The sequence below is a fragment of the Urocitellus parryii genome, chromosome 11 (assembly GCF_045843805.1).
Source record: "Urocitellus parryii isolate mUroPar1 chromosome 11, mUroPar1.hap1, whole genome shotgun sequence".
NCBI classification, from domain to species: Eukaryota; Metazoa; Chordata; class Mammalia; order Rodentia; family Sciuridae; genus Urocitellus; species Urocitellus parryii.
In genome coordinates, this window is record NC_135541.1 from 3,993,851 (window position 1) to 4,014,127 (window position 20,277).

At 45.5% G+C, this 20,277-nt stretch overlaps 1 protein-coding gene across 1 annotated transcript in view; it reads right to left on the reverse strand.

The window, feature by feature from the left end:
* Positions 1 to 17,128, reverse strand: part of Dnajc11 (DnaJ heat shock protein family (Hsp40) member C11) — a 62,549-nt gene extending 45,421 nt beyond the window's left edge. Inside the window, exon 1 of the mRNA XM_077803734.1 lies at positions 17,018 to 17,128. Within this exon, the coding sequence (XP_077659860.1) occupies positions 17,018 to 17,089 (72 nt within the window). The 5' untranslated portion in view covers positions 17,090 to 17,128. The remainder of the gene's footprint in view (positions 1 to 17,017) is intronic.
* Positions 17,129 to 20,277: the final 3,149 nt, after the last annotated feature.

The following is a 20,277-nucleotide window of genomic DNA, read 5'->3' on the forward strand; positions in this document are numbered from 1 at the left end:
AAACTGGCAAAAAGGCCCTACTACTCTGTAGTGATCAGGCCATTAAGACCCAACCAGGGGGCTTCTTCCAACAGACACATCTGTCCCTCTCCCGTGTCCTGAGGGGAAGCCCACTCTGCCTGACAGTGCAGACGACACCCAGAGCCACATGGTGCAGAGGCAGGGGGCCACCACAACATGATTCCTTCCTGGGCCTCCTTATAGCCACCAATAGGCCCTCACCCTGAGTCCCTTGGCCCTAGAAGCCTGTTCAGCGCACAGGGCTGGCCCTCCAGCTGCTGGGAGTTCTTTTCCACGTGGGCATTGGCCTCCATGCTGTTTGGTCTGTATAGGAGAAGGGCAGGGCAGTACTTTGCGGGCGGTGTTGAGCAAACAGGGCTTTACTGTGGGAGGCAGCCCCTCCACACAACTGAAGTACGTTTTTGAGTCAGAGACAGCAAGACAGGGGCCATCTGGGTAGAAGAATGAGCCAAGGTCCCCAATGAGTTTGCCAGGGACTGGGATGCTCCAGGATCTGGTTCTGCCATGTGGATCCTCAAGGAGAGAGGTCACGGGGAACTAATGAGTTCCATGGACCAAGGTCACAATGGAAAATGCTACACTGTATTTCTCTATAATTTCCACAGCATTTGGATATATTTGAATTCCACGACTATTAAATTTTTTTCACTCTTCAAGGTAAAACTCTTCTGCTTTACTTATAATTATTGGCAAGAAATTTACAACTTTTCTATAGGACTATTGTTCAGACACTGAGCAGAGATTCTAAACAAAGAATTCCAAAGATCTCCAAGAGGGAGATGGTAAACAGGACAGGGAAGGTGTGCAGAGGACACAGCTGGAGAGAGGCTTGGGGGCTCCTCTGTCCCAGCAGGTGGCTGGGGATGTCCTGCTCCAACCAGCTTGGATTCTGGTTTTCACAGAAGTAGCAGCCAGACCCAAGCCACATGCTGTCCTCTAGGCCAGGCCTGCACAGCCTGTCTGCCTGCTGGACTGAGACGCAGCTTCAATGCTGTTGCTTTAAATCAGGAAAAACTGCTCCATCAGAGAAGGGTCATGGATCTTGAAACAGTGTGTCCCTCTGCCTGCAAGAATTTAGACTTTTTGCCCCCACCTACCACTAATCTCTTTTCCCATCTTGTCCTTGCGGTAGCCTTGGGAATGACGTTATTAAACAGCTCTTAGTTGACCGCCTTCCCTGCCCTCCTTCCCTGCCCTCCCCAGCTGGTTATCTGCATGATTTACGCCATGCTCTACACAGACCTTCCATTTTGGTGGTGGAGAATGCAGGCTTTGGAGTCAAATGGCCTGTGTTTGGATACTGGGTCCCTCATTTCCAAGCTCTGTGACTCTTGTAAGTCAGTTTTCTGACCTTTATCTCCCACCTCTGAGAGGGGATAAGATGCCTGTGAAGATGAAATGAGCTGGTGACCAAAGAGTGCTTTGCACACAGCAAAACTTAACAACTGAAGCTCTTTTAAAACCTGTTTCCAGAGGCTCTGGTAGTGGCTCAGTGGTAGAGCGCTTGCCTGGCATGTGTGAGGCACTGGGTTCAATTCTCAGCACCACATATAAATAAATAAAATGAGAGAGAGAGAGAGAGAGAGAGAGGGGAGAGAGAGGAGAGAGAGGAGAGAGAGAGAGAGAGAGAGAGAGAGAGAGAGAGAGGAGAGAGAGGAGAGAGAGAGAGAGAGAGAGAGAGAGAGAGAGAGAGAGAGAGAGAGAGAATTTTAATATTTATCTTTTAGTTATCGGCGGACACAACATCTTTGTTTTGTATGTGGCGCTGAGGATCGAACCTGGGTCGCATGCATGCCAGGAGAGCGCGCTACTGCTTGAGCCACATCCCCAGCCCCCTAAAAGATATTTTAAAAAATAAAATAAAATAAAACCTGTTTCCAAAGCCAGGAATGGTGTAGTCCCAGCTACTGGGAAGGCTGAGGCAGGAGGGCCTCAAGTTCAAGGCCAAGTCTCTCCAATTTAGTGAGACTCGGTCTCAAAAGAAAACAAAAACGCTGGAGGATGTAGCTTAGTGGTAAAGTACCCCAGTGCCACAAAATAAAACACCCATTCTGCTTCCTCATCTGAAGACTGTGGACAAGAGCATCCCTCATAGGGTTATACAAGGTATGAAGGAGCTAATGCAAGTAAAAGAACTCAGCAAACCTTTGCACATAGCAGGAAGGTAACCACTTTAGCTACCAACATCATCACAATTCAATTCCCACAACCCTTTGGCAATTCTGAAGCTGCGACAATTCAGAGAAAGGGGCTGCACCGTACACAAGTGATGGTGAGTGGTGGGAATGTGGGGTTAAGGAAATAATTCTACATACTGGCTCCCCTGTGCTGATGCCCACATGCTTTCTTTAAAACAGCAGCTTGCCTGAAGCCCTTCCTGCCTCAAGCCATCAGGACAGGTTACATTCCTCAATAACCTGTTATCTGCAGGGGAACCAGGGGCCTGAAATGCAGATAAGAGGGGACCTCTGTGACCCTCACACAGACCAGATTCCAGAACTAAGGGAGGTAAGGACAATTCCCCCTAGTCATTAACTCTTAACCTGCAAGAACAGGTTCTAATTAGAACTGGTCCACATGGTCCAAAAGTGACTGAGTTGCCTTGGATCTTTACCATGTGCAGTGGGGACATGGATGTTTGATGGCATCCTGCTTTTAGTCCAAAATCAAGAGTTAAGCTGGGTGGGACTCTCTGGAAAGTTCTTTGGGACTCCCCAATAAGACTGAAGGACAGGAGGGGAGTGTTGTCCTTCTCTCTGAGAGGACCTGCTCGCTCCCTTGAGAATGTCCCCTTATCCCTTTCCCATCTCTTCTAATAAACTCATGCCTGATACTCTGAGAGGCTTGTTTGAAATCTTCTGGTGTGACTGCAAGAATCAGTGAGAGAGGACCACCCTACTCCTAACCCTGTAGCAACAGGAACCTTCATTCATGAAGTAGTCCTGGCTGTGAAAACTCGCCAAGCCATGTGTTAGGAGATGGGTACTCTTGTGTATGCACTGTTTCACTAGAAATAGAAGGCTCAGAGCATGTAACTGGACATGTAACTGCTTGGCAGAGTGATTGCCTAGTGTTTACATGGCCCTCAGTACTGCACTGAGTGAGGGGGATGGGGAGAGGAAGACAGAAAAGAAAAAACAAAGGAGAAACTCAAGGCTTTGGGACCGGGGATATTAGCTGGGTGGTAGAGTGCTTGCAGAAGGCCAGAAGGCAGGCAGGCAGGGCTCTCTGGAAGGGCTAGGCCTCCATGTTTCCAACTCTGCATTTCTCCTTTTCTTTCCTGTCACAGTCTCTTTCCCTGCCAACATGAGTTACATGATGCATTTCTTGCACTCTTACCAACAAGCCACCTATATTAAACTGCTTAAACAAATATAAATAATAGCAAATAATGAGCAAATAAATAGACCTTCTCCTGGTAGGTTTACTCATGTAACGATGTAAAAAAGGTCTTGCTCTTAAGCCATTACAAATTATTTCCTTGCTGCACTTCTTTTTGGCAGTGCTGGGAGTTGATCCCAGAACCTCATATATGCTAGGGTTACCTCTTCCTGCAAATTTTAGTCATTCTTTCCATCACAAGTACAGGATGAGATGAATTTGACTGACTCAGTTTGAATGCAATCTCCTAGTTATTAAAATTAAACTAGATGACAAGGGAACAGACCTAGTCTGCAAGACATCCTTTAATCATATTAATAAATGGCTTAATGTACTATTGATTAAGTAATGGAAACGAGAGGTTTCGTTTTTAATAAATATCACATTCAATAAAAGGTTGGATTGGGCCTTTCATCACAACTGAAGAGCTAAGGTCACTGGTTTGACAGTTCATAAATAATAACCTCTTTTACTATCATAAAAATAGTGATACCATTTCAAAACATAATGAGCTATCATTAAGAACGATACCTAAAATTTCATACTTACTTCTAAGTTTCTATAGTAAAATTAAAAGGTGTATCATTTTTCAAGTCTAAAAGTTTTATCATCTTGTCATCTGATTATATTTTCACTGGACAGACTATATGGTAGGCCACAAATTAAGTGTCAATAAATTTTAAAAGACTGACATCACACAAAGTGTAATCAGCACACACAGCATGAAGTTAGAAATCGGTTACAGAAGGAATGCAGAATCCAGAGTCAGGAAATTCAACCATTTACTCTTAAATAACCCAAAGATCAAAGAAGAAATCAAGGAAATGAGAAAATACTTATGACAAATGAAAACAAAAACACAACATTCCAAACCCAAACTTATGTGATGAAGTGAAAATAGCATTAAGGGGGTAATTTACAGCCGTAAACACATTAAAAGCACATGGCTGGGATGCAGCACAGTGGAGGAGCACGTGCCCATCATGCACAAGGCCCTGGGACCAATCCCCAGCACCACAAAGTTGCAGCAGTAGCAGCAGCAAGATGTCACATCAACAACTCGACTTCACAGTTCAAAGATGCTACAGCTCAGATATGGCTTAAGCACGGTCCAAAGGCTCAAGCACTGACAGCTTGACTCCAGTGTGAGGGTTGAATTTCCTGATTCTGGATTCTGCATCCCTACTGTAAGAGGTAGTGGGAACTTTAAGAGGTCATTTGGTCATTGGGGGCATCCCCTCCAGAGGGATTAACAGCTCTCAAGGGACCTCAGCATGCTAGAGCTTTGATGACATCTTCCTCTGCACAGGCTGCCCCCACTGTGATGCCACCTGCCATTAGCCTTCTACCAGAGCCAAGCAGAACTAGAATCTGTGCCCTTGAGCCTCCCAAACTATAAGTTAAATAAACCTCTTTTTTTTCTTCAATATTTTTTTAGTTGTCAATGGATCTTTATTTTATTTATTTATATGTGGTGCTGAGAATTGAACCCAGTGACCCACACATTCTAAGCAAGCACTCTACCACTGAGCCACAACCCCAGCCTCAAAGAAACCTCTTTTTAAAATGAAGTACCTAGCCTCAGATATATTGCTATAGTAATAGAATATGAATTAAGACTATGAACTAAAAAAAAGAAAAAAATATGTCCCAATACTATATCACAAAGAAACAGAAAACCTGAATAGTACAAAGATGTAAATACTAATCAAAAACCTCCTAACAAAGAAAATCCTTTGACCTCATGGCTTCAATAATGATTTTACCAAACATTTAAAAAACAAATATTATCAATTCTTCTAAAATTAAAAAAAAAAAAAAAAAAAAAAACTGGAGCCAAAACTTCCAAATTCATTTTATCAGGCCAGTATTAACCTGATACAAAAGCCAGACAGATGCTCTGAGAAAAAGAACCACAGATCAATATCCCTTATGAACAATGAAGCAAAAATCCTCAAGAAAATACTGGCAAACAAAATTGAGCAGCATAATAAAAGATTTTATACACCATGACCAAGTGGGATTATTCTTGGAATGCAAGGATAGTTCAATATATAAAAATAACACACCATATTGACAGAATATCAACTGAAACCCTACCTTATCAACTAATAACCCATCCATCAACTGATCATCTCAATGATAAAGAAAAAGCATCTGACAAAATTCAGCACCATTTCATGATAAAGACATTGAATAAACTAGGAATTAAAGGAAATTACCCCAACATAACAGAAGTCATACATGAAAAACTCAAAGTAGAAAGATCGGGAATAGGCACTGAAGTTGCTTTTAGTGACTTCTATTCAACATAGTACTGGAAGTTCTAGTCAGAGCAATCAGACAAGAAAAAGAAATAAAGGCATCCAAATTAGAAAAGTATCTCTGTTCTCAGATGATATAACCTTATACATGTTGGAACTAAAAAATGAATTTAGCAAAATAGCAGGATACAAAGTCAACCCACAAAAGCCACTTGCACTTTATATATTAATAATGAACAATCTAAAAAGGAAATTAAGACATACATAAAGTAGAAGCATATTCATTTTTTTAAAAAATTTTATGTTGTGCCGAGGATCAAACCCAGTGTCTCACCATGTGCTAGACAAGTGCTCTACTACTGAACTACAACCCCAGCCCTAAAAGCATATCCTATGATCATGAATTGAAAGACTTAATATTTTAGAATGTCAATACTACCCAAAGCAATCTACAGATTTATCACAATCCCTCTCAAAATTTCAATGATGCTGGGCACAGTGGCACATGCCTGCAATCTCAAGGCCAGACTGAGCAGCTTGGGAAGGCCCTAGGCACTTCAGTGAGAGAAAGGGATGGGGATGTGGCTCAGTGGTTCAATCCCCAGTATGAAAAATCCCTGGGTTCAATCTCCAGTATGAAAAAATAAAAACAAACAAAAAACAGAAAAGATGCTCAAGGTCACTAATCACTAGGGAAATGCAGCAAATCAAAACCAAGAATATCACTTGTACCCATTAGGATGGCTACTATAAAAATTTAAAAAAATAAAAATAAAAATAAAGAAAGCTGGCATGACTGCCCACTCCTATAAATCCCAGCAACTCAGAAGTTGAGACCACAGGATCTCAAGTTTAATGTCAGACCGACTAGTTAGGGAGACCTGTCTCAAAACAAAAAATGAAAACAAAAATTACAAAGGACTGGGGACACAATTCAGTGGTAGAGAGCCCCTGGGCTCAATTAAAAAAATAATAATAACAAGTACTGACCATGTGGAGAAAGTGAAATCTAGAAGTTTATGTTGGACTGGGGCTGGGGCTCAGTGGTAGAGAGCTTGCCTAGCATGTGAGAGTCCCAGGGTTCCATCCTCAGCACCGCATAAAAATGTACAAACAAAATAAAGGTGTTGTGTCCAAGCATAACTAAAAAAATTTTTTAGAAGTTTATGTTTAGTCTACTATTTATCAAGTTTAAAGGCAACTATAAGAATATTTGGAGATAAGGAAAGTCTAAAATATTTTTCCTTCTAACAAACCTTTATAAAGAAAGTTACTAGAAGCTGAGCTCCACTAAAATAAGGAAGAAAATCAAGAAACAAAAAGGGGTGGGCTTTAAGTAAGAGGGGGTCAGTCCTAAAAAGATGACGATGGGAAGTAGGAGGAGCTGGCCTGGCATTTCTAACCTCTCCATCAGTGAGCTGGGGTGCGGCAGAGTCCGTGGGGGAGGGAGAAAGAGAGGAACAGACGGACTCCCTGGGCTTTGTAAGGTGGACAGGCCTGGCTACCTGGTGGGCTCCCGTGGTGGGGGACTACAAATCTCATTTGGTGGTCTCTTCTCTATGACAGGTTAGTGTCTTGGGAAAGGGCCTGGAGAACAGATGGAAAAGCTGCAAGTCCCCCACCAGCCTCGGGGAGGCTCTGAGCACACTGGTTCAGCATCCCCAGAGAACAGACCCTCGTCTCCTGGGTGGCTCTGTCCTCAGCACCAGCTCACCATCACCTCACACACATACAAAATGAAAAACACCCTTGTTTTAATTTGTATTTGTTTTGTTTACGAGTGAGGAGAAACATTTTCTCATGTTTATCTATTTGCATTTTAGATTCCTGCTTTTATGAAATAACCTGTTTCCTCTTACTAATTTCCTATTAGCATGGTCATCTTTTCTTTGATTTCAGTCTCTTTAATGTTTGTGTTTTTCTTAGGTTTTAGTTTTTCTCCTTTAACAACACAAAAGTTTCTCATTTTAAAAAAATATTTATTATTTTTTACTTGTAGTTGGACACATCATCTTTATTTCATTCTTATGTGGTGCTGAGGCTCGAACCCAGGGCCTCATACATGCTAGGTGAGCGCTCTGCCGCCGAGCCACAATCCCAGTCCCAAAAGTTTCTCATTTTTATTACCTTTTTGAAATCAGATTTCAGTGTTGACCAGGTGGCACGAACTCCTGGGCTCAAGGGATCCACCCACCCCAGGCTCCCAATTGCTAAGACTTACACGTGCACACCAGGTGCCTCACTAGGTTCTCGTTTTTAAAAACTCAAACCGATCAGTTCCTTTTCCTGAGCTCTAGGTGATGCCATGCTCAGGAAGGTCTCCTGCCTCCAACTCCACCACACCTGCTTCCCCACAACCCCGAAGCTGCAGTTGTTATGTTTTCACTTATTTAAATTCTAGCATCACTGCAATCAACCTCAGGACACATTAAATGAATCTGCTGCCACTCTGCTTTCATTTTGTCTTTGTTACCCACCCTGATCTTGTACTGCCTAGGTGACCTTGCTGAATTTCTAGCTTGTCCCATCTTGCTCATCTTTGAGGATAAGATGCCCAGAGGCCAGAAGGTCCTTTTCAGGTGGGCTAGCCAAAGCCAGTTGGATAAAAGAGGGCTGCCAGCGACCACATCTGCATGCTGCATGACACCCCCCCAAGGCCTCAACCGCCTGGAGGACAGCTAAGAACCAAAGAAGGAGTGAGAAGAAGGAAACCTGTCTCTGTCAATGCCCAGAAGAGCCCAGAGGATTCTTCCCTGTGTGAGCTCAATCCTCCCTCTTTCCTGCACCCTGTCTATGACTTTCCAACCCCCAGTGGTTGAGAAGCTGCTTTGTGAGTTTATCTCCTACTTCAGTTCGTGGCCAAGGATAAACCTTCCTTCAGTTCAAGAGGCACTTGGTCTTGTTATTGGCTCCACAGTTGGAGGGGGGAAAAAAAAGGACCCCCCCTCTTTTTTTTGGTACCAGGGATTGAACTCAGGGGCACTGGACCACTGTGCGACATCCCCAGCCCTATTCTGTATTTTATTTAGAGACAGGGTCTCACTGAGTTGCTTAGTGCCTTGCTTTTGCTGAGGGTGACTTACAACCCGCGATCCTCCTATTTCAGCCTCCTGAGCCACTGGGATTACAGGCACGTGCCACTGCACCTGGCTAAAAGGACCCAGTTTGGGGTCAAACATTGGTACATCTTCATTTAACAAAGCTATCACATGGCACTCTGTGGGTCCACAAAGTCAAAATGATTTTCATCACAAATCTAAACTGCTGACTTTCCCAGTCATTCTCTCAGCAGGGGGCAGTGGAACTGTCTTGAGGTTACATGATGTGTGCTGATATCACTGTTCTGATGGTTGATGGAATGCATACTTGAGCCTTATGTTTTCTAGAAATTTCTAAGGTGGGATTAACTGGTTCTCAGTTCCTTGACTGTGCACCTACCATCTTTGGTTATACCTGCAATGACATCTGGGCACCTGTAATCTCACTGCTGTCCAATACAGTGATTTAAAGTCCTTGAGTTTTTCTTGTGCCTATATTGGAATATAAGAAGTGTATTTGTGTCTTGTTATATGATAATACTTCATCAATCACCCAGTTTTAATTTCAATTTGAACATCAGATGAGATCAGCATGTTCAGGGTGGTGTGGCCATAGACTCAGATTTAGTATCAAAAGTCAAAAGCCACACACAGAAGCTCTGTGGGATCCTCAAAAATTTAAGAATGTAAAGGGGTCTTCACACCAAAAAGCCTGTGAACTGCTGGGCTAAGAGATCCTGTCCTAAGGCACTATCCAGGACTCCCCTAGGTTTGCTTCTCTCTCACTTTCCGTGCCCACTTCAGGTCAGCTGGTACTCTGCCTGGCAAGGTCCTCACCCAGGATGGACAGAGCAGTCACCCTTGGGCCTGCCACCCATCTCCAAGGCAGAGGGATGAGTTGAATGCTCCATCTGGCATTCAGGCCCTTCAGCTGGGAAGTGACACATACTCCTCCACTCATGTCGCCAGCTGCAACTAGCAGTGGGGAGTCACTCCACCACAGGAGATCAGGAGTGCAGGCCGACCATGTGCCAAAGGTGAAGAGCCCACGCGCTCACTGCTGCCCTAATTACACCACCGGGCTCACACTCTGAAGACTGAAGAGCCCCGACTTAATGGCTTAATAACAGCCACACTTTAGCAATAGGAAAGCCCTAGTGTCTTCTTGCCAATCCTCTCCTTTCAAACTCAAACTTCCAGGCCGTATCTCTGAATTTTAGCAATTACATAGAATATTGTGTACTATATTCTACTAGATTGGGGGAAGTTTGCCTAATTACCACAATTGAAGATTCATGACTGTCCATATGTTCCACAATAATCTGACTGAAACAAACTGCATCAGTTAATAAAAGTCTGCACTTTTTAAGGAAATGATACTTGGTGCTCATATACTTTAAAGGAAAAAAGCAGATTTCAGAGCTAATTAACACCAAGCTAGCAAGATGCTTTGCGCTGAGTAAGGGTGTTCCATGGAGAACAAGAGTGCCACATGTTATCTGCTGTCATTAAGTAAATAGTGATTATACTGAGATGAGGCCACACGCTCATCAGGCACTAAAAAACAACCCTGTAGCAGGACTTGGTAAAACACTTCCTACTGGGGGCTGGGGATGTGGCTCAAGCGGTAGGGCGCTCGCCTGGCATGCGTGCGGCCCGGGTTCGATCCTCAGCACCACATACCAACAAAGATGTTGTGTCCGCTGAGAACTAAAAAAATAAATAAATATTAAAAATTCTTTCTCTCTCTCTCTCTCTCCTCTCTCTCACTCTCTCTTTAAAAAACAAAACAAAACAAAACAAAAAAAACACTTCCTACCTCACTTCATAAAGGTTTCAGCTACTCGGCCTGATGCGACGCAACCAATCCCTTCTGCGCACTGCCCTGCCACATTTTGACACCACTCTCCCTGCTCAGCACAGCCATCTCCCATCTTCTTGGACACATGCAAATCTTTGCAGGGTCTAGAAATAAGGTCCTGTACGAGGGATTCGTCCTCAACCAGGAATAGACCCCAGTAATGTACCTGGGATCAGCCTACAAGCCCCGGCACCAAGAAGACTTGCCTGACTGAGCCCTAAAGGGGCACTTCTCGGGGGTTCACCTGTATTTTCTGCAGAAATTCAGCTGTTAAGTGGACAAAAGAAACACTGTACAAAAATATGTCTGACCCATTTGAAACTTATTTTCTTTTACAAACATTATTACTGGTGCTAGTAGGAGAGATGATAAACAGGCAACCTTTCCCACTGCAATAAAAAACATAAGAGGAAGACAATCAATATCTGCCAGATGAACCAGCCCAGCAAGGGAAAAGCCACTGTTCCGTCTTCTAGCAGGTATGGATGCCAAGTCTGAGGCACAACTTACCCTAGGGCCTATGCATCATGGCCCCTGTTTGGATTTGCTCTTTACCTCTTGTACCTGACTTTATTTTCTTAAGTGAAAAATTAGATGAACTAAACTAAAAATTTAAAAATTCCTTAAAATAATCAGCTCCTCTAGAATTACTTGATTGCGAAAACTGCAATGTGCTGCTCAAGAACACAGGGATTCCACCAAGTAAAGTGCACCTGGACAAGGTAGGCAGGATGCTGGCAAAGGCGCACAGCTTTAGCCAGAGGGCTTACTGAGGGGTCGGCCAGGCTCCAGGCACAACCTGAGGTAAGAGAGAAACAGAGGGCAGTCCCCGGCTCCAGGACATTGCAAACTAGATGTACCTTTGACCCTGCAGACTTCATTAAGCAACCTAAAAAAGGAATGCTAACAACATTCATGGTGCAGAGATGAGTTCCAGGCTGTCATAACACAAAGAGAGACCACACAGGAATACAAAGATGTGTTCTGGCTTCTAGTACCTGCTGAGGCATTTCATGGGGAAAAAATACCCTAGGGAACAGCCAATGTTAGGGACAGAAAGACAGAATGCAGGTGCACTGGCAACAGTGGAGAATGAGCAGGCGGAAAGCTGACCTTGACATCCCTGACTGCTCGCTCACTCTGCAAACACCTGTTAAGTGTAGTCACTCGATGCTTAGCAGCAGGAGCATGATCTGAGCAACGTGTCGTTAAGGTAACCATGTTCTGGTGCAACGTCACTAGAAGTCCTGTGGTTGGTGGAAACCTTGTTCCATAGCACATTGACTACCTACTGTGTGCCCAGTGCAGGGAGTGGATACAAAGCTGAAGCACACATGGTTCTGGTACCGGACCACACAGAGCAGAGCTTCCCACCAAGCAGACGGAAAATGCACAGAATATATGACTTGCAAGGGCTTAAAAAATGGAGCCAAAGAGTTTGACCCTTACCCAATAAACAAGAAGAAGCCACACATGGTTTCTGGGTATAGAAATGACAAGCCCAGGCTGGGTCAATCCTCAGCAATGAGGGAAAAAAAGAAGAAACTACGTGCTCTGGACTGTTTGCTAATGTTGACTTGGTATAGCTTCACTAAAACCAAAGCTGGAGAGACCTGGAGGAAAGAGCAGGAGAAACCCCCGAGAGGATTCGGAAAGCCAAGGGATGATGGAAGGCTACAATTTCTGAATGTCGGTGAAGAAGAAATAAGAGTGTTCTGAATTTTTGGCTGAAGGTACGGGTTAAGGAGAAAGTGGAAGGAAGTTGGGCTTGGGGAGAAATATTCAGAAGGCAGAGATTCAGGGATAAAGCAGATTTTAATAAGAGCCAAGGAGGTGAGGACTTAACCCCAGGAAAGTAGTACCTGATGAGGACAGAGAATGAGCAACTGGCAAGGCGGGAAGACAGCACCCCGGCAGCAGAAGAGCTGAGTTGTCAGAGGTGTCACAGAAGTGCTGGTAGCTACAGCAGAGCAAATGCCTTCACTGCTGTCCCCTCTCTTTGATACCTTAACACTCACTAATCTTGTGCTGGGATCAGAACCCTCATTTTCACAGATAAAAATACTGAAGAGCAAAAAGAAACGACTTGTTCAAGATGGAGGAGAAAGTTTATCTGGGTGTGGTTCCTTGACCTGGAAGCTGGCCAGACACTAATACGTGTGGCCTGCCTGTAAACAAATTTTCACTAAAGTGAAAAGAAGTCTGCAGAGAGGGGACAGACATACACACTACACAGAGAAGACCAGGGACTCAGCCAAATTATTTACACAGTCCATAAGAGCACTCCTTACTAACTCCCACACTCATGAGACTAATAAGAATAAACTGGCACTTGCAGAGTAATGTGCCCACAGCCCTGTGGACAGTGAAAGTGTCTGGATTTTATGGAAAGAAACAGGTTCAGAGAGGTTAAGTAACTGCCCCCATGAGGCAGCTAGGAGGTCAAACTGAGCCCTGACTCCGAAGGCTGGGCTCTTTAAGGCCATGGCTGTCACAAGGCCTCTTTGCACTCGACCACCGTCTGGCCATTTCAATAAATGTCAGAAATGCTCAATATATAAGGTGCTGAGTTGTCATTTCAGACATCCTTCCCTATGCTGAGGCCAGACTGCAGGTGGACAGATTGCATTTCACAAGATTTTGGAAGTCTGACTCCTACAGTTGTTTTGGGACTCTTTGCTGGAAAGGTAAGAGCTTAGAAGAGAAACAATCAAATCATGAGTCACAAAATGAGTCAGAAAAGCTAAACAGGGGATTGGGCAGACAATTCCAAGTTTCTACAACCAAGAAGAACCTTTGACACTTAAGTAACTTCTATTTAACCTTGATTTCTACTTAATCTAGATTAAAAGAAAAACTCACAAATAACCCCAAGATGGTAATATAAATTCTAAAAAAATAAATAAAAATTAGGCAATCAGTAGTGACAATCTTTAAGATTCTCAGGCAAAGGGGAATCCTGTCCAGCATGGACCTCTGAAGACAAGAGACTGAAATTCTGATACCCCATTAGAGGTCATGTCAAGTACTTAGGGAACATTTTTCTACCACGAGGCACCTTTCTCCCTGGCATGTCCACCTGCACACATCCTGCCACTCAGGCAGGTCTGACACTCCATCTCTACTGAACTGGCACTTTACCGAGCAAGGGTTTCCTGGCTCTCATCAGCTACAGAAGGCTCACTGCACACTCGCCACACGCATAAGTGGCTCCCACAGCCCAGCAGCCTGACCGGAACGTTTCTACCAGGCTATCCTCCCAGGGGAGGCCCCTGAAAGGTGGGGGCTTCTCCGGGGAGTGGGATCAACCTCAGTGCCACCCAGAGGCATAAAACAACACTATTCCCACAGCCATCTTTTTAGAAGTATGTGTCCCCTTTAAAAAGGCATGTTATCATTTTATCAGCTGTTCACATCTTAACATCCTTTCTTATACAAGGCAGTGTATAAATAAAACAAGTAGAATTTAAATGAAAGTTTAATAAAATTGAACACCCAAATTCCATAGCCACATAAAACATGCTGTTTGTTGGTCTTTTCTACTGTTTTATTACCAAATTTGTAATACATACAAAAATCTTTCAACTGAATTCCTTTTAAAAAAGAAAGTTGGGCGAGAAAAGGCGAGGCCCTGTCTCTATAAATGTGTTTTGGTAGCTAATGCAAAACTAGAGCATAGAAATTTCAAGAAGCAATTGCTTGAAATGCCCAGAGCAGGAAGGTAGTAAGTGGTTCATGGTTCATTAAAGAAGCACATTTTTAAGTTTAATCTCTTGTTAATCACTCTGTGATGATGTTGGAACTGGCTGTTTCTCTGTCCACAGGCAAGACTACAGGCTGCCTCTCTGAACTCTGTATCCTAGTCACCCTGGAGACCCCATGCTCCTTGTTGCCTCCCCTCCCTGCATAGCCCCTTCAGAGTCAACAACTCAGAGCTTTATCTTTGGGTTTACCTTTATCCCAGACACTGTTCTGTTTGGTTGCTTGTTTTTAATTATTCCTGAGCTTGTACCCTGCTCCCTGTTTAGCCTCAACTTACAGCAAAGTCCCTGACTCACCCAAGTCAACTATGCAGGGAGATAGATACACACACACACACACTTTTTTTTTTTTCTGGTACTAGGGATTGAACCCAGATGGGCTCTATCTGACCTACACACCCAGCCTTTTTAAATTTTTATGTTGTCACAGGGTCTCCCTAAATTGCCCAGGTTGGCTTCAAATGTGTGATTCTCTAGCCTCAGCCTCCTGAGTCAGGGACCAGATCTTAAAATAGGGTATAAACATAACACACTGTAAAAATGAAATTCTTACAAAGGCAATAAGGATATTGCTAAAGAAGGTATGAGAGCCAGACATGGTGGCACACATCTGTAATCTCAGAGACTTGGTAGACTGAGGCAGGAGGATCACAAGTTCAAAGCCAGTCTCAGCAACTTAGCAAGACCCTGTCTCTAAATATAAAAAATGTGTATCTTTTTTAAAAAGAGCTGGGAGGCTGGGGTTGTGGCTCAGTGGTACAGCACTTGCCTAGCATGTGTGAGGCCCTGGGTTCAATTCTCAGCACCACATAAAAATAAACAAATAAAATAAAGGTATGCTGCCCATCTACAACTACAAAAAATTATTTTAAAAAAATATAAAAAAAGAACAGCACACCAAGCCTGATGAGGACATTTAACACTATGCCTGTCAACATGGGCAACTGAAGCACGTTTCATAAAAACTTCACCTATACCTAATTATAAATATGGGAAACGCCTCCATTCACAAGGACAAGTTAAAAAAAAAATTCAAATAAGTATTTCCTTGGTTCCTAGTTCATCAATCCAGTAACAAAGGCAACCCCTAAAATTCTAGCAGTTTCAAGTTATACCTTTGGCAAATGACTTTATGATCCCCTACAGCTGCTTTAGTTCAGTAAGCCTGGAAAACAGTAAGTGGTTGGTCAATTGCTGAAGACTATGAATGAGTGGTTAAGAAAGGCCGTGAGTGCTTTGCTCCCAAGAACAGGAAAAATAGCTTACCAGACAGCTCATTCCACAGGAAAGAGACTGACGGGCCAAAGAAGTGATTTACCCAAAGTCTCAGCTTTGATTTGTTACATACTGAGAACAGGAACCCCTAGACGCCTCACGGTGGCTTAACAAGATCCACTACTCCCACAAATATTTTGTCAAGACTTTCCATAGTAGTGACTAAGACATTTGGAGGATGCTCAGGTGTGGTGCCCAAGAACACAGTACCAAAACCAGCGGCTGTGTTGTTGGAGACCTGGACAACTGAGGTGGCAGCACAGAACCGAGATCAAGGCTGGGGCTCCTCAGTCACAGTGTCCAGAGTTGAAGTTTTGCTTCTGCACTTGCTAGTGGTGTGACACTGGGTGAGTTGTCTCCCTATGCCTAGTTTCCTCAAGTACAAATCATGGGGATTGCCTTAAGTGCAGCCGTGAGAATTAAGTAAGACAACGTAATAGGAAGTGTTCATCCAGAAGTGTGGCCCTGCACAAAGCGAGTACTTAAGAAACATTACCAAACACCACATACAGCGGACAGGCTTTGCATAGGGCCAGAAAACTTGAGACGTAATCAGGGATTCTCCAGTAGCGCTGTCAAGTCTAGACCCAGCAGCTTGGGATAACCGGTGCACCCTATGACCTGACCTTGGAAGCCTTTCTGCCCTTCAAGTCCGATCTGAACTGCAGTCTAGTCACCAAGGAAAGAAATGCTCTGCAAATGCATGCCCGCTGGACAGTGAGACACCCTCGCACTCATTTCTGCTCGCGAAGAATCAGCACGTGGCCTGGGTGCCGAAGTCGAGGCCTGGGCCTCACTTGTTTCCGGGCTGTGGGCTCCAGCTCTCCCGCGGCCTCTGAGTAGCTGACAGGAGGCTGACCTCCCCTGTTTTGACAGCTGCCCAGGGGCAAAGCCCGCCCGAGGTGCCCGCTTCCAAGGCTGCCCTCGCTGCAGGGGCTGCACGTTCCCACTGGGGCCGGGACAGAAGCCTGGAGAGGCCCCCTGGCGGCCGTGACCTTGGTGTCGGAGCCTCAGCTCACCGTCCTGTGGGCTCGGGGCAACAACACGGCTCCAGGGCCAGCGCAGGTACGTGGGCTGGGCACGCACCCCGGGGCTCCCGAGCCCGTCCCTGCGCGCCCCCGGCCCTGCCTGGAAGGGCGCACGCGGGCAGCCTGGGCAGTGAGGCAGGGACAGGGGCCACCAGCTCCGCGGCGGGGGCTTGGCGGGGGTCGGCGGGGATCGGCGGGGGCCGGCGGGGGCCGGCGGGACTCGGGAGGGGCTCGGGCTGCGGCCGGCGGGAGCGCGCGCGGCGGCGGGGTCACGCGGGCTCCGGCCAGGCCGCGGCTCCGTGGTCGGACGGGGCGGGCGTGGCCAGCGCGGCCTTCCAGAGCCGCTCAGCCAGCCGCAGCCCCGACGGCGTCGCCCCGCGGGCCTCACCTCCCTGCGCACGTTCAGCAGCGAGTAATAGTCTTCATTGTCCAGCTCCTCCTCGCCCAAGGCCGTCGCCATCTTCGCAACCTTTCACCCCGCTAAACCGGCAGGGCCGTGCTCAAGAGGGTCCCGCGCGTCGTGGCGCCGCCCGCGATTCCGCCCGACTGTGCCACAGCGGCCCCTGGCGGCCCGGAGTCGCCGCGCGCGAGCGCGCCTGCGCCCTGCGCCCCCGCGCGGCCGGATCCCTCCACGTGCTGCCCACGCGCTGTGGCCGGAGACCCGCCTTGCCATCGCGGGGCCGCTCTGGGACTCAAAAGGGAGTCTGTAGCGTCACATCACCTAGGTTGTCACTCTCTGGGTGCTGCGGAGACACGCCCAAATCCGGGGAAAAGCTCAGGGCACAGGCAGAGCCCAGGCGTCCCCCTCCCGGCGGCAGAGCCCATCAGACGGGCTCATGGTGGCCCCACTCGCTGAATTGTGTTTGCCCAGAGAATCTCCCAAACCAGACTGTGCCTCGCTCCGTCGCCATCACCCTGCTCTTGTACCCAGCCCCACTGCCTTTTCTCATGTACCTAGCTCCATGGTCTTTTTCTTGGCCACTCAGAAGCTTTCCTGCCCAGAGAACGGGTTCCACGTTAAAAAAAAAAAAAATTAAAAAGTTATTGCCCTATATTTAGGAGCACCTGGCCGTCTTTTCTGCTGTGTAAATGGAGGCAATACCCATTTGCTTCCTAACGTAATCGTCTCTGGCAGGCGTGTGTTCCTACGGTTTCTACCCCAGAGCCATTCTGCTGTAAATTTCTCCCTTGTAATTTAGCAGTGGAGTCTAATTGATTTTAACCTGGTGCCTGCTGTTTGGTGCATTATTAAAGATGTCTTGGTCACAATAATTTAAATAATGTAAATGTCTTAGAAATGATGCTATTATCAAGAGAAGGTGGGCGGCAGGCATACTCTTGCCACCTGTTTGGTTGCTGTACCAGTTCTTTGTCATTTTCCAGGGGCCTTTGTTCTTCCTTAACTAACCATCAGTTTGGAACCATCCCGGTTGCCCTTCATAAGCAGGTCTCCTGGGAAGCCCCAACACCTGTCTGTGGATTTGAGAAGTTGATTTCTTTCTCTTCCTAATTTTTGGCCAGATGTGCACCATCTGGGCCTGTGTATCATCCCTTCCAAGTTGCCCAGTCCTCTTAGGACCTTGTGGCGTGAGATGCTCAGGTGTGCCGAGATGGGATGTTTAGCAGCAGAGAGTCAGTCTGCAACCAGCTGTCAGCTCAGGTCGAACCCAGGGCCTTGTGCATGTGAGGCAAGCAGTCTACCAACTGAGCTCTATTCTCAGCCATCAGTAGTTTTTATAGACTTCCCTTTTCCTCCTTTTCAGAGCTGTGATTATGGCCAAATTGCATGCTGACATTTGCTGGTCTTTCAGAATTTCCTACAGAGTATGGAGAAAGAAAGCTATGCTGTTGACCTTCTTTTTCCCTAGGTTTGTGGACAGTAATTGGGTGCAGTGCTCCCTGGGGTAGAGGAGTTGGTTGCTATCCTTCCTCTTGCTTTGGAAAACAGCTAGAAATTACACACAGAGAACATGACATACATTTCACTAGGCCCAGGTCTGTGTTTCTATGATTGAGAATGACCTGATTTTTATCACCACTCTGACAAAATAAATAGTGACCAGGGTGCCCCGTGTCGGTCCCCTCTTGGGCCCACAGTGTTTCATACGACCGTTCCTTGAAAAGTGGTTGTGATAAACGTGAAGGTAACTTCGACATGTCGCAGGCCTCAGGAATGTACTTAATTCAGAGATTGGCTCTCCGGCTTCTGCCCTCCCAGAACCCTCATCTGTGATGGGCAAAATCATGGAGACCATGGGCTGCACAGATTCGGAAGTTAAAAACACATATCCAACACTCTCCCCGAGCCAGAGCAACGGACAAAACTCAGCTGCTTTCACTCAAGCCTTGAGCTTGTGTTTGCTTTTACGGAGAGAGCATAAAGCAATTTGTAACTTAGCTGCAGAGCAAAACCTAATACACATATGTGATATATTCACGTAACTATAGATACATGTATTTTATATATATGCACACATATAAACCATGCCTATTATACGTATTAGATAATATAATGTATTTTATATGTATATGTAATACAACTGTTTTGAATTCTCTCATCTTTTTTCAGTCCCCAGTATTTTTTTTTTACATACAGCAATAATAATGTCTTTTATTCTGCTGCCTTCCTATCCCCCCTTTATTAATTTTTTTTCAGATTTTTTTAATATTTATTTTTTAATTATAGGTGGGCAGAATATATTTTATTTTTATGTGATGCTGAGGATCAAACCCAGTGCCTCAGATGCGGTAGACAAGCACTCTACCACTGAGCCACAAACCCAGTCCAAATTCTCTCATCTTTAAGTAGTTGATAGGATGTTTATCTCTCTTTCATATTCAGAATGACCCCTGAAGATTTTGGCTTTCTGTGCAACCAACCACTCTGTGTAGACACGAGGGAGCTTCCTCTGTTAAAAGGCTCAATCCAGGCGGGTCCTCCTCTCTAGTGTGTACTCGAGAGCAGATGGCCAGGTGAGGTACAGGATGCCCAGTTAAATTTGAATTTCAGATAAAGAGTGAATAGTTTGGGCTGGGGATGTGGCTCAAGCGGTAGCGCGCTCGCCTGGCATGCGTGCGGCCCGGGTTCGATCCTCAGCACCACATACCAACAAAGATGTTGTGTCCGCCGAGAACTAAAAAATAAATATTAAAAAATTCTCTCTCTCCTCTCTCTCTTTAAAAAAAAGAGTGAATTTTTTTTAGTATAAATATATTGATATTAAACATCATATGCCTATCACTTACTCTAAATAATTGTTGTTTATCTGAAATTCAGATTTAACAGGTGCTGGTTTGGATTAGGAATGTCCCCGAGGGCCATGTGTGTGAAGGCTCACTTCCCACTGTGGCACTGGGAGGGGGCTTAGAAACTTTAAGAGGTGGGGCTTGGCGGGAGATCTCAGGTCTTCACCGGCAGGACCTCGGAGGGGTTGTGGCATCCTGTTCTCTTCCTCTTTTACTTCTTGGCTGCTGTGGGGTGAGTGGGCTTCTGCCCCACAGTCCTGCCCAAAGCAGTGGGGCCCATCCATCAAGGACTAAAGTGTAGCCCACCACCTGCACCGGCTTCACGAAAGAAGATCCGAGTCATGAGAAACCGCTAGGGAGTTTTAAATTAAAGAAAGGAGACTCTAATTACCTTTAAACCAG